The sequence below is a fragment of the Urocitellus parryii genome, chromosome 7 (assembly GCF_045843805.1).
Source record: "Urocitellus parryii isolate mUroPar1 chromosome 7, mUroPar1.hap1, whole genome shotgun sequence".
NCBI classification, from domain to species: Eukaryota; Metazoa; Chordata; class Mammalia; order Rodentia; family Sciuridae; genus Urocitellus; species Urocitellus parryii.
Genome location: NC_135537.1, coordinates 160,347,381 through 160,361,992, shown reverse-complemented (window position 1 = coordinate 160,361,992; position 14,612 = coordinate 160,347,381). Strand labels below are relative to the sequence as shown.

The 14,612-nt window shown below is 49.0% G+C and overlaps 1 protein-coding gene across 2 annotated transcripts; it reads left to right on the top strand.

Moving 5' to 3' along the window:
- Positions 1-917: 917 nt before the first annotated feature.
- Cdk5rap3 (CDK5 regulatory subunit associated protein 3) lies at positions 918-11,283 on the top strand. Of its 2 annotated transcripts, XM_026386786.2 has the most exons (14): positions 918-1,046; positions 1,246-1,291; positions 4,143-4,274; positions 4,441-4,541; positions 5,102-5,150; positions 5,808-5,986; positions 6,201-6,337; positions 6,558-6,702; positions 7,294-7,395; positions 7,806-7,884; positions 8,461-8,549; positions 10,092-10,297; positions 10,659-10,830; positions 10,942-11,283. In XM_026386786.2, exons 1-14 carry the CDS (start codon positions 1,041-1,043, stop codon positions 11,005-11,007), a joined length of 1,509 nt encoding a protein of 502 aa, XP_026242571.2. In that variant the 5' UTR covers positions 918-1,040; the 3' UTR covers positions 11,008-11,283. The 2 variants fall into 2 exon arrangements, with proteins under 2 accessions (XP_026242571.2, XP_026242572.2); XM_026386787.2 differs by lacking the exon at positions 1,246-1,291.
- Positions 11,284-14,612: the final 3,329 nt, after the last annotated feature.

Sequence of the window (14,612 nt, the reverse complement as noted above, 5' to 3'; positions counted from 1 at the left end):
AGAGATTGGCCTGAGACCAGCCTTCTCTGTGAGACCTATGCAGTGCCATCTTGAAATTCTTCATAAAATTTTAACAAGGGCCTCTACATTTCTACTTTGTGTTGGACCCCACAAATTATGTTGCCATTCTTGCTTCCAGGATATCCCTCTTGCAGTTTGTGGCCTGTGAAGCTTGTGAACACCCTTCCCCACATCATCCCTCGTTCTACAGCTCTTCCTTTAAGACTCAATGTAGGTGTTCTCCACCGCCCCCCCTCGTACTGGCGATTGAACCCAGAGGCACTGAACCCAGAGCACCCTACCACTGAGCTATATCCCCAGTCCTTTCTATATTTTATTTTGAGACTGGGTCTTATTAGATTGCCCAGGCTGGCCCCGAATGCGCCACCACTCCTACCCTAGGTGTTATCTTTAGGATGTCTCCCTGATCTTCCCTCTTCTCCCTTCCCTTCCTTAAAAGTCCAATAGAAGCAGGTGCTCAGCCCAAGTTTACTATCAGAAGGCAAAGAATGATAAGTATCAGAAGAGATCTACAAATTGCTGTAAACGGTAAGGTGAGGCAAGGAGGCAAGAAGGCATTTTCAACTGTCTCGGAAAATGTCGTCAGGAGGGCGCAGATACCCCTTCTGTACGATCCTGTCTGAGGACGCGTAGGTCAGTACAGAAGGGATATCTGCGTCCTCCTTGGGAGGAAGGAACGGGACCAGCTCTTGGGCGCCACCTGCTGTGGCCGCGCCGCCACTGCAGCCCTTTCCCTGCACCCCTTCCCTTGCGCTCTGCATCACTGAGCCCGCCTCACGCCTCCCATTGGCTGTCCCCTATTCTCCCGCCCTTTCTAGACTCAGCCATTCGGAGCCTCGGGGTGGACGGGGCTTGCCGCCGGGGATGACGCGTGCGCCCCGATTGGCTACGCGGAAGGCAGCTACGTGGCCGAAGTAGGCCCGTTTGCGCCTAAACTGAGAATTAGTTACACCAGCACTGGATTGGTGGTGGGGCGGGGCGGGCAGGGGTCTCCGGCCGGAAGCGGAAGTGGAGGAAGGATGCAGGTGTGGAGAACAGGGTTGCGGTAACTGGGAACTGGCCCGGGACCCTTTTCCTGATTCTCTGATCTGTCTCCGGTGCTCAGCCTTTGCGGGCCCGTCGCTCTGGCCCTTCGGGGAGGCGGTTGGGACACTGAAATGAGTGCGCGCGGGGCGCGTCCCCTCTACGCGCTCAGGAGCCCCTCCCCGCCGTGTTTCCCACCAGGATCATCAGCACTTACCCATCGACATCCAGACCAGCAAACTGCTCGGTAGGAGGGGGCGACCCCGCGTAGTCGGCTGTCGGGGGAGGCCTGCTACTTGCCCCCTGCCGCCAAGAGCTCTGAAAGTGTGGGTTGAGGTGCTGACCGCCTACCTTATTCAATGACCAGACTAAGCAGCGGGGAAGAACCGCAGAGTGTCTGTACCTAACCAAGGTTTTCTACTTAAACATGTGTTATCAAATCATATTATTGAGTGACAGATGATCAGTTGTCAGTGGCAGATCTGAATTGAAACAAGTCTGTCTGGCTCAACAATGCCCTTTGCATTGTCGGGGAAAAAACTTTACCATCTTTTAAAAACTTCCGTTTAGGTGTACACCACCAGCTACTCAGGAGGCCCGGGGCGGGGGGGGGGGGGGGGGGGGGAGAAGGATCACAAGTTAAAGGCCAGCCTGGGCAATTTAGCTATAACCTGTTTCAAAATGAAAACTGAGAAAAGTCTAACTAGAGCACCCTAGGTTCAATTTTGGATTCCAATTTTTTTTTTTAAGCTTTTCCCAGGTGCAGTGGCGCATGCTTATAATCCCAGCGGCTCCAGAGGCTGAAGCAGGAGGATCCTGAATTTAAAGCCAGCCTCAAGGGGCTAGGGTTGTGGCAGTAGGCGAGGCCCTGGGTTCAATCCTCAGCACCACATAAAAATAAATAACTAAAATCAAGGTATTGTGTCCAACTACAACTAAAAATGAATATTAAATAAATTTTTAAAAAAAAGCCAGCCTCAGCAAAAGCAAGGCACTAAGTAACTCTGGGAGATCCTGTCTCTAAATAAAATATAAAATAGGGCTGGGCATGTGGCTCAGTGGTTGAGCACCCCTGAGTTCAAACCATGATATTCCGCCCCCCCCCAAAAAAAAAGCTTCCATCTCCCTTTGATTTTAGGGGGAAGAGGGACTTCAAATTCAGTTGGAAATAAAAATCTTATCTCCCCACCCTCCCCTTTTATGAGGATTGAACCTAGGGCCCAGCAGGTGTTAGGCAGGCACTGTACTACTGACCTACATCCCTAGCACTTTTTGTTTTGTTGTGAGAGGGTCTTCCTAAGTTGCACAGGCTAGCCTCCAGCTTCTGCCTCAGCCTCCCAAGTAACTGGAATTACAGACATAGTACAACCAAGACCAGTGAAAGTAAATAGAGATCTTTTAGTGGCCAGACCACCTCTATCTGGTCTACATACCTCCTCACCAGTTCAAAACCAAGGAAAGACCTCTTCATTCTGACCATCTCAGGGCATATGTACAGTCCTGGCATTTAAAAATGTTCATTGGACTCATCAATTTAATGCCAACTTGCCATGAAGATAATCAAACACAGCCCTTTGCTCCTCATTTTATGACATCTATGAATTTATGTCTTTTTTTTTTTTTTAGAGTCTTGCTGAGTTGCTCAGTGCCTCACTAAGTTGTTGAGGCTGACTTTGAACTTGAGATCCTCCTGCCCCAGCCTCCCAAGCCTCTGGGATTGCAGGCATGTGCCACCATGCCCAGTGATGAGATTTTTCTTTATAAAAATTTTAGAGGAACATAGGAGAGGGAATATTACTGATACTGGAATGGGATCATAGTTTTTTTTTTGTTTTTTTTTTTTTAAAGAGAGAGGAGAGAGAGAGAGAGAATCTTTTTAATATTTATTTTTTAGTTCTCGGCGGACACAACATCTTTGTTGGTGTGTGGTGCTGAGGATCGAACCCGGGCCGCACGCATGCCAGGCGAGCGCGCCACCGCTTGAGCCACATCCCCAGCCCTGGGATCATAGTTTTTGACCAGTTGACAGATTTGTTAGCAAAAGGCCATGGTTCTAAATTCGCCACTATGTGGGGCCATTTAGGGGGCTAGGAATGTAACTCAGTGGTAAAGCACTGTATGGAGCCATTTAGTCCTGTGTGATGGCCATCAGTGGACCTTCTTTGGTCTTACTTCACACTTGTCCAGTTCTTCAGGCCCTGTGTGCTCAATGTGTGAATTTGTATTTGGAAATGAAAGAACCAGTAAATGAGCATTCACTGAGTTAGCTCTCTACCAGGTACTGTTTTATGTACTGGACATTAAAAAATGAAGGTCACATGGCTGGTTCTGGTGGTATGTAGTCCCAGCTACTTGGGAGGTTGAAGCAGGAGAATCACAAGTTAAGAATCCAGCGTCTCAAAAAGGACTGGAATGTAGGTCAGTGGTCAAGCACCCCTGAGTTCAACCTCCAGCACCAAGAAAATAACCAGGACCATCTAATCACAAAACCTAGCTCTTAGAGTTCTCTTCTGTTGAGGAAATGTGGAAATGTGCTTGGCTCTGAAACCACAAAACAGCCCAGACTTCTTGAGGTCAGTCACGTTTATAGTCACTGTGCAGGGTGGCACTTCATTGTGAAGAATAGAATAGTGTTATCTAGTCCTTGGGGCGCTGAAGGTATTAGGAGCTTTGTAGTTGTTCATTCATCCGGTACTTGGCATAACTGCCTGTGCTTTCCATTGTCATGGTTAATCCCAGCCCTGAGGACATGGAAGTTGAGCAGCATCCTCTGTCAACAAGAAAGATATAATTACCCTCAGAAGCAAAATATGGAGAATTTAGTGTGGTAAAAGTTGCACTTTCCTGTCAGGACCAATTTAAAGGTTTGCTTTATTTCTGTGTTGAGGCAGTTGCTCTATAAAAATTGCTGAGGATAAAGACAGGCCGCCAGAGTCTGTCTAGCCCCAAACCTTTCTTTGGATCTTTCTTCTCATCTTCCCATACCTTAAACAATACAAAGACAACTTTTAGTTAGTTTCTCAGTGTGTTAAGCTTGAAATAGTGATGGCATTTAGGTGGTATGAAGGTATGCTGTGATTTGGGTGTTTCTCGTGCAGACTGGCTGGTGGACAGAAGGCACTGCAACCTGAAATGGCAGAGTCTGGTGTTGACGATTCGAGAGAAGATCAATGCTGCCATCCAGGACATGCCAGAGAGCGAAGAGATCGCCCAGCTGCTCTCTGGTTCCTGTGAGTGCGCTACGGCTATGTTGCCTGAGTTCATCGAATGATGAAGGGGGAGAGTTACATGGTGAAATTATCGGCAGTGTAGGACCCATGGGTCAGCCACCTGCAAAGGCCAGAGGAGGTGGGAAGATGTTGTAATCCTATGTCCTCACTCCTCCTTGTCTTCCAGACATTCACTATTTCCACTGCCTGAGAATTGTGGACCTTCTCAAAGGCACTGAGGCTTCCACAAAAAATATTTTTGGCCGGTACTCTTCACAGCGGATGAAGGCAAGTGTGGCCAAGGGCTGGTAATGTGTGGCCCCAGTCCATGGGGCTAGTGCCTCTCTGGTCTTTTTAAAGATTTATAGACATGTCTACATAGATTATGTCCTGAACTTTCCCTCTGTCCCTGTAGTTTATGCTAAAAGTATATCCTTCCCCTGGGTTTACATTTTCTGACCTTCCCCTTTGGGGATCACTTGTTAGCACCATGCTCTTAAAAGTATGTGGCTGGGTGTGGGGGCACACACCTATAATCCCAGCAAATCAGGAGGCTGAGGCAGGAGGATCGGAAGTCCCAGGTCAGCCTTGGCAATTTAACAAGACTCCATCTCAAAATAAAAAGACCTGGTGATATAGCTCAGTAGTAGAGTTCCCTGGGTTCAATCCCCAGTACCCCCCCAACACACATACACACAAAACACCCATATGATGTAGCCAGCATTAGTTTCTGAAGAAGGCAAGGATGTTGTGTCTAATGAAGAGGCTGGAAGAGCCTCCCCTGTCCAGGGAGTGAACTGCGAGGTGACTGCTGAGTCTGGCTGACTTACTCTTTCTGTTCTACTCAGGATTGGCAAGAAATCGTAGCCCTGTATGAGAAGGACAATACCTACTTAGGTAAAGTGGCCCTAAAGTAGCCCTGGCATCCACGGGGAGGCCCCCTCCCAGAGTTCTGAGGACACCAGGCTTACAGAAGACACAGTTTATGGCGGGGAGAGACTGGAGTGTAGATGTTGCCTGTTTGTAGGTAGGAAAATCAATTCCACAAAGTGCTAGGTCAGGAGGAGGATTGGGCAAGTAATGGGCATTTGTAGCCTGACTGAGCAAGTGCCTGACCTGCTTTCCCTCCCTTGGTAAGATGGGGTGTGCTTCCCCCCACCCTCTTTGAACCCCTATTCAATGCTAGGCTGAAGAGGCATGGGTCATATTGGGTGCCTGAGAGAACAACTAAAGGGTCAGATGTACTTTAGGTTGTGTTTTTGAATAGTATAAATAATCATAACAGCTACTTTTTATTAAGCGTTTACTAAACGCAGGGAATTGTGCTTGCGGTTTCATATGGATTTGCATGGTAAATATTGTCCCTGTTTCACAATTGAGAGTTGGAGTAGAGAGGCTACTTAACTCATCTCAGGTTCCACAATAGGGAAGGGGGTGCTAGGGAGTCAATCCCTGCTCCTAACCCATCATGCTAGGGCATCTTTGTGTGCATCCTTGGGCATACTTGCCTTAGGGTGTGGGTGTCCTGGGGTGAATTTCCTGGATCCTCCTCAGTGGAACTTTCTAGCCTCCTGGTTCGGAATGTCAACTATGAGATCCCCTCGCTGAAGAAGCAGATTGCTAAGTGCCAGCAGTTGCAACAAGAATACAGCCGCAAAGAGGAGGAGGGCCAGGCGGGGGCTGCTGAGATGCGTGAGCAGTTCTATCATTCCTGCAAACAGTATGGCATCACGGTGAGCAGGCATTGTGGTTGAATGGGCATCTGGGTGCCTTGTCACAGTGGGAGGGTGCCTGAGCCCTGCTTCTCTGCTACCAGTAAAGACTTCCTTCTTGGCTGGGTTGTGCCCCAGTGTCTTACCTGTCTCTAGTCTTTGGATATTTTCTTTAGCCTGTTAGACTCTCCCTTCTGCCACATCTGTCTTGGCTCCCCTTTTCTCCCCTCTCTAGGGAGACAATGTCCGAAGAGAATTGCTGGCCCTGGTGAAGGACCTGCCAAGTCAGCTGACTGAGATTGGGGCAGGGGCTCAGTCCCTGGGGGAAGCCATCGACCTGTACCAGGCCTGTGTAGAGTTTGTGTGTGAAAGGTAAAAAGGACTTCAAGCTTCTCTGTAGCAGGGATGGTTTGCCTGTTCTCCTGTCTCTTTTCCCTTCTCCATGCATGTTTTTCCCACATGATATGTAAGCAATATTGTACATACTTGAATCAGTGGGAGTCTTGCCCATTTGACCATGTGACCCAGGCTAGAGCCCAGTGTTGGCTTCCCAAGTGGTTAGTAGGAGGGTCAGTTGTGTGCTTTATTGAAGCCCCACAGAGCAGGTGTTGCCGATGCTGCGGTACGTGCAGAAACGGGGAAACTCAACTGTGTATGAATGGAGGACGGGAACAGAGCCGTCTGTGGTAGAGCGGCCACACCTGGAGGAGCCTCCTGAGCAATTGGAAGAAGATGCGGTAAGATAGGCCTCATTAGGAGCTGAGTGAGTGCTCCTTGCCCCATCAGCACACACTCTAAACTCTGACCTGAATTCAGAGTTCTAGAGTGAATGGGGGTATTGTTTTGATGCTAGGGATTGAACCCAGACATCCCCAGCCCTTTTCAATTTTTTATTTTGAGACTGAGGCTCATGAGTTTCCTAGGATCTTGCTAAGTTGTAGAGGCTGACCTCAAACTTACAATCCTCCTGCCTCAGCATCCTGAGTTGCTGGAATTACAGGTGTGCACCACCACACCTAGCATAAAGGAGGTTCTTGTGAGCAAAACTATTGGCAGGAAGATCTAGAAGACTCTGTTCCTTTACTTTTCTGGCCTTCTTACGACCAGAGTACAGAAAAGTGCTAAAGAACATCAGTAGGCTGGCTTTTGTTGAACGAGGAGCCCTTCAATCACTTGAGCTCTCTGAAGATGACTTTCTTCTGGGAACTTGGAGCCTATTGCATTTGAATGTGTCCTCCCTAAAGAAGCAGCTAAGGCCCGTGGGAAAGCAAGCCCCCTTCCTTTTCGTTTTACACGTCTTATTTGAGCTAACACTTTTTGCCTTCTAGATTGACTGGGGCGACTTTGGGATGGAGACAGTTTCCAATGCAGGCATCTCTGCTGAAGCCTCTGGAATCGACTGGGGCATCTCCCTGGAATCTGAGTCAAAGGTTAGGACATCCTCCCAGTCCTTCTCTTTGAGGACTTTGTGTGGTCCGGCTTCGGCCATAGAAAAGTGTTGTCTGTGTCCGTAAAGGCTTCAATCCAAGTTCACAACCCCAAGGCCAGGTGCAGTCCAAGGAAGGTAGTTTCAGAAGTGACATGTCAGAGTTTGGACCTCCTTTCTCTTGTGGTTTGGAGCAAGAGGTGGGGGTAAAGGCAGGTGGGAACCTGAAAAATGGGGATAAGGGTGACAACATAACTGGGCCCACACTTGCCATCTTTGTCACCTACCTCAGGGTTGTAGACTTTAATGCAATTGGAGTTTTCAGTCATTGAACTTTTCAAAGCCTTTTGTCTCTTCAGGCCCCTTGGGCTTGGGGAAATTCTCCCAACATTGGGTTCTTTGCTCTCCATCCAGGATGCTGGAGTTGAGGGGATAGACTGGGGAGACGATGCTACTGCTTTGCAGATCACAGTGCTTGAAGCAGGAACCCAGGGTAAGTGCTCCATCCCTGCAGCCCTGGCAAGAGTGGGGTGCTCAAGGACCCCCGAGTCTAGGCACAAAGAAAAATAATACTGTTGAAATTCGGCTTCTTGCACATTTAACTGTTTCTCAAAATCTTGAGGATGTCAGTGGAGGGAAACACAGGAAATTTGTTGAACTATTTAGAAACTCTCAAACTTTCTAGAGACTGAATGTGGGTCACCTGTACTGATAGCGGGGACTCAAGGGGACCAGCTTGGTCCTGAAGTCTGATCACCAGCAGGGAGACTGTAGCAGTAACCAGAGCCACTAGAGGGCAGTGCAGGACGACACTTTACCTCCCACTGCCCGGCTTAGTGCTCCTTGAAATCCAGTTCTGTGGTTCTGCCTGCAGGATGAGGGTTAGCGCAGGAAGGCCTGACTAGGCCTGAGACACCTGGGGAAAGTTAACCTTTCCCCTTGGGGAAGTGCCTTTAGTGCAGTGAGTCTGTCCATGGTAATCTGTCAGGGCTTCTCAAACTTTAAGGTGTATCTTTTTCTTCCCCAGCCCTATGATCCTTCCACACTTCTCTCCCTCTCTTCCTGGCAGCTCCAGAAGGTGTTGCTAGAGGCCCAGATGCTCTGACACTTCTTGAATACCCTGAGACCCGGAATCAGTTCATTGATGAGCTCATGGAGGTACTGTCACCTGGGGGATGTGGGGAGGCCTTGCTTCAGCACAGGTGGCATCATTCCTGACCCCTGGCCTGACCTGACCCTATTCATGTGAGGGATGCTGAGTGCCTTCCATGTCCTGGAAAAGGAGCCTAACGTATTAGGATGCCCCCATTCATTCAGCTCCATGTTTCTCATACACCTCCAGAGTGTCTGGCACTGTCTTAAACATCCAGAGCTTGAGCAATGAACAAGACAAAGTCCTTGCTCTCATGGAACTTATGTTCTAGCAGGAAAGCAGATAAGAAACAGATAAGTATGCAGTTTATGTTAGATACTACTAAGTAACACAAAGAAAGCAGGGGAGGGAGACAAACTCATATTGTTGGGCAGGACTGTGGTTTATATCTGGGGATCAAGGAAGTGTCATTGAGAAGGTGACTATAAGTCAAGACTGTAGGCAATTTTGACATGCAGGTATCTGACAGAAGGGCTTTCTAGGCAGAGAGAACCACTATAAAGGCCCAGAAGTGGAAGCGTGCTTTGTACATTTGAGCAACAACAGGGAGGCCATGTGGCTGAGCAGAGGGCCCTGGGTTCAGGAAATGAAAGAACAGCTCAGAGATGTAGAGTCAGAACTGTGGTTTGACTTCATGAGCTGGGAAGCTGTCGGAGGTTTTGAGCAGGTTGGGAACCACATAATATCTTGTGCTGGGTGGTGGCTCACAACCATAATCCCAATAGCTTGGGAGACTGAGACAGGAGGATCTCAAATTCAAGGCCAGCCTGGGCAACTTAGCAAGATCCTGTCTCAAAAGAAAATAAGAAAGGACTGGGGATGTAGAGCTCAGTGGCAGAGTGCTCCTGGGTGCAATCCTGAGTACCACAAAAACAACTCCATCTCATTTAAGTTGAAATACAATTCCTGTGGCTGAGGTTTTGGCAGCCCCAATAAGAAGTGTTCTCGGCTGCCCTTTTGTTATAGGATTGGAAAGATGGGGTCTATCCTTCTGAGTGGACTGCAGGTTGGGGAGACCCTCCTGAAAGATCTCAACCCTCACTGGGTTCTGTCTTTCTCCCCAGAGAGGCTTTTCTTAGCCTCAAGGGATAAGCAGGACAAAAGGTATCAAGATTTTATGGCAGAATAAGACTGACTAGATATGGCCCTCATATTCTTTCTGGCCTTGTGTTAATCCAGGGTTTCTCAAACATGGATTCCTATTCCCTGAATCTCATTCCCCTCATGAAGAGAAAATAAATACCTTCACTAGGGTGGAGAAAACCTTTGAATCTCTTCATTCTCATTATCTGAGCCACAGGCTAGGGAGAAAAGATGGAGGTCTAGAGCTGGACTGGCCTGAGGTCAGAATGGGGGACCACAGAATGACGGTGGAGGCTGCTGCACACTCTTACATTTCAGTTGTTGAGTTTCTAGCCATGAACATGTTCAGTGATAACTGCCTCACCCAAAGTCCAGCCCTCGCTGCTCCTTCTCCCAGGATGAGCAGCCTGAGGACTTAGCTTCTGAGTTCTTTTCTTAGTTTGAATCAACTCTTCTGTCCTCAGCTCGAGATCTTCTTGTCCCAGAGAGCAGTGGAGATGAGTGAGGAGGCTGACATCCTGTCCGTGAGCCAGTTTCAGTTGGCTCCCGCCATTCTACAGGGCCAGACCAAAGAAAAGATGGTCACCATGGTGTCCACATTGCAGGATCTGATTGGTCGGCTCACCAGTCTTCAAATGCAACATTTGTTTATGATTCTGGCCTCACCAAGGTCTGGCTAACCTGATGCTAGGCTCCATTATCTTGAGCTCTTCCCCTTATATTCCTCCTCTTCTTCCATGACCCCTTAAATCTAATCCCTGCATTCCATGACATCACCTCCTGAGGATAGAGGGGTTTGCGGTTGGGGGGGGGGGGCAAGATAGGAGTGGTTTGTGTATACAGGCAGGAAGGAACTACTTCCCAAGTAGGAAGGGGGACCTAGAATGGGTATTCCTTACAAAACAAGGACTTAAGTATATGAGGGTGAGAGGCAATTAGGGAATTGGTTTGTGAGCCTCACCTGTCCAGCAGTTGGATGGAGATGCTCAAGGTGCACAGTTCTACCAATCCTTACTGAGTGCTCTGCACAGGTATGTGGACCGAGTGACAGAATTCCTCCAGCAAAAACTAAAACAGTCCCAGCTGCTGGCTTTGAAGAAAGAGCTGATGGTGCAGAAGCAGCAGGAGGCACTTCAGGAGCAGGCAGCGCTGGAGCCCAAGCTGGACCTGCTGTTGGAGAAGACCAAGGAGCTGCAGAAGCTGGTAAGACAGGACAGGCAGACCCCTCACATGGGAACCCCCCACCCTGTTTCTACAGAAGGAGGCATTGCACCTGCCTCTGCTTCCTGCCCACTTGGTACTGCTATCTTTTAGATTGAAGCTGACATCTCCAAGAGATACAGCGGGCGCCCTGTGAACCTGATGGGAACCTCTGTCTGACGTTCTCCCTCTGTATTCTTGCCTGTCCATCTCCCCAGCCTCAGATGGAGGTGGGACTGCCAGGGCTGATGTTGTGAAGCCCTTCCCCTCAAGAAGCCAGGCAGGCTGGAGGACAGAGAGCCAGAGGAAGGAACCATCCCCTGGATGGGGACCTGGCACTCTGCGAGAAACTGTTTGGCTTGGCCCTGTGGCCTATCAGCCTGAACCACAGCTGCTGATTGTAGTTAGTTGAATTGGACTTAATAAAAGAGCAAAAGACTCTTGGTTTACTGCTGACGGTTACTTATATCACTTCATGTGTTCATGATCCAGGTGGCCTCCCTGGGCCATCAGCTATCACTATCGAGCCCCAGGCTAAGGGTTTTTCTCTTTTGCTTCTGGTAATAAAGGGGACCCCATTAATACTACAGATGGTTCAGCAAGGGGTTCTGAGAAGGCTTGGGCAGCTGGATTTCTGTCTCCATAACGGTGGGCCTGGGCTGTCCCACTCCAGCCAGCAGCCCGAAGGGAGCACTCAAGTGGCAGCCCTGTTGGAGCCAGAAAAGCTGTATTTTCCTCTTAATCACAGTTTACCTCCAGGCAGAGGGGAAATGCGGTTGGGGAGGAAAGGTCTGGTAAACAAGGTGGAGACAGGAGTTGTCACCTTCACTAGCTGCCTGTTCACTTCCTGCCCATAACTGCCAGCTCTGGGATTGGATAGAGCCCACCCCAGGATAGCACCCTTCTCCCAAGCCACCTACCCATCCCCATTTCCCAGGAAGGGTAGGGGCTGGGGGTGGCCAGCAATTCGATTTTAATTTCATAGCAGAGCAGTTGATTCATGACTCTTTGTCGCTGGCGTTGACTCCCGTAATGACTTTCCATCAAAATGAAAAGTGGAGTGACACCACTCATTATTCCTGCTGCTTGTTATCTCAGTTCTGGGGAGGGCCGCCCCCTCCCTGCTGCCTTTCAGCCGTCCGGGACAGTGAGTGATGGCCCCTATTAATCACCGACCCCGCGGACTCTGGCGGACACACGCTATCCAAAGGAGAGAGAGATAAGGCCGCATGAACTGCTCGAAGCCGCTCCTATCGATTAATGTCAGCCCACTGCTTCCCCCCAATCTTTGCCTGGTCACCTCCTTTTGGGGGAATTGGGGGTTGAAATAAGAAATCAGGAATTGAGAAAGGGAAGATACTAGTGTTGGAAAACTGTCCAGAATAGAAGGACATAAAGGAGCATGAGTGGTCTGTGTTTTGCTTGTGGCCATTCTGGAGACTCAACCTGGGGCACAGTCTGCTGCCCATGGTGGTCCCTTTCCCTCTGAGAGCATGCCCGCCACCTCCAGGCCTACCTGGTCAGCTGCCCACTCGCAGCCTCTCACAGCCATCAGCTCACTGAGGCATGCTACCCTTGCCAGCTCTAATGTCCCTGCCCAGTCACCAACTGTCACACAGACTCCATTGCTTACAGGGCCAGCCGGAGCTGTAGGGAGAAACCCTAAGGATCATGTGATCCTGGAAGGCCAGGTTCAGACCTCAAAGCTCTTGCTTCTTCCCCACAGATGAGCACAGGGCCTGCCTTCCCTGCCCCACATCCGGCTAGCAGGGAATTGTACTGAGGTTCAGCCACATCTGCAGGAGGGGAAATGGGATTAGATAGAAGGGTTTCTCAGATTTTGGGCACTTTGGTAAGCAGTGTAGTTAGTGGACTGTTCTCAGAAGGGTTAGGCCCTTTTTTTTTTTTTTTTGCTTATCTATTGAAATGAAGCCTCCCCCACTCCTAGGCTGAGGTAAGTTGTTTCTTTAAATCCTTTAACCTGATAATGCTGGGTTTATTCTCCAGAAACTTTAGTCCTCTTTGCCTTCTGGATCCCCACAACCCCCTGGCCAGGCCAAAAACACAGAAGTGGCCCACCTGGCTGGCTCACCCCATGTAAAGGCAGTTAACATGACTTTGGGAATAAATCCAAATCCCCTCAGCTTTACTCTGGTGCATTTAGGTTCCTACTCATTTTTTTCTCAGAATTGCCACAGGATCACCATAAGGGTTAATAAGCTGAGCTTTGACAGTTCTTGGAAGAGTGCCTGCTCGGGGGTACCCTCACAACATGAACACTTTGTTTTGGATGATAGGACAAGCTGGGCATGGTAGCATACACCTGTAATCCCAGTGGCTTGGGAGGCTGAGGCAGGAGGATTGCAAGTTCAAAGCCAGCTTCAGCAACAGACTTGGCTGGTGGGACAGTGACAAGGCCTATCCTTCCTGGCATGATTTGCCCCCTTAGAAGGAAGAAGTGAGGCACTCTTGGATGAGCTTGAAGACCAGCTTCCTGGCAGTCAAGTTTCCAGTTGTAAGAAAAAGTTTGGAGAAAGAGGTAGTTCACAAACCAAGATTATACCTTCCAGATTCTTAGTTTGAGGTGAATTCATTGCCAAGAGAACCCTATAGTTTCATGTTGACTCTTTCCCTACCTCTTTTTAGGGAGGATTTAGGGCAACGCCTCTCATGGCTTAGCTAGGATTCATCTCCCTACTCAGGCAAGAAGCAGAGCCAGCCTTTCCAAAATCCTCTCACCCTGCTAACTCCAGCCCACTAACTGCCTCTGCCCAAAGGAAACCTTTCTTCCTGTATAGTGTACCCTGTCCTCTCAGAGTGTGGTTCTCTGTACAGACAACAAAAAGGATCCCTTTGCACTGCACCCTGCAGTGGATGACCATGAAAATGGATTGGTGTAGTGCTAAAGATTGTGCTGGATTCTGGCCCGCTGAAGACTTGCCAAGAACACACAGACCCTGACATATCTAGAACTTGCGGCTGTGGCCAATACAGGGCCAGGGAATGATCTGCTCATTCAGACCAAACATCACCCATCCAAAGAATCCCCTGCTCCAGAGAACTGACCTGGAACCAAGGACAAAAGAAAAGCACGCCCAGGCCTTCAGGAGCAGGAACTAGCCGCCCGGGCTGTGGTCCTGCTCCCTCATGTGCATCCCCCATTGCAGTGACTCCCCCCATGTTGCTTATGTTTCTCCCCTAGAAACCCAGATCCTACGGCTCTTTGCCATTTTCTACACTCCTATCTGTCCTTCTACTAATGTGTATTTCATCTTTTAATTGCCACTTGCATATTCTTCTCCTCTCTCCTCTGCCTTACTTGCATGTACAAAAGCTAATAAAATAGGGAGCCGGGTTGTAGCTCAGTGGCAGAGCACTTGCCAAGTACCTGTGAGGTACTGGGTTCAATCCTCAGCACTGCATGAAAATAAATAAAGTGAAGGTATTGTGTCCATCTACAACTAACAAAACATTTTTTTTTAAGTAATAGAAAGACAGGCAGTGCAAAATAGTGGTTATTAGCATATTCTAAGATCTGAGCTGCCTGGGTCAAATTCTGGCTCTTCTTTCTCCCTGTGTGATCTGGCATTAGTCACTGGACCTCTCTGTGCCACATTTCCTTCACCTATAAAGTAAGGACAAAGATACTACAGACTTCAGAGTGGGCAGCTATGGCGAGTGTGTGCAGGGGCTTCCTGGAAAGGCTGGGGTATGGTTTAGTGGTAGAGCGCTTGGCTGGCAATTGTGAGGCCCTGGGTTCCATCCCCAATACTGAAGGGGTGGGG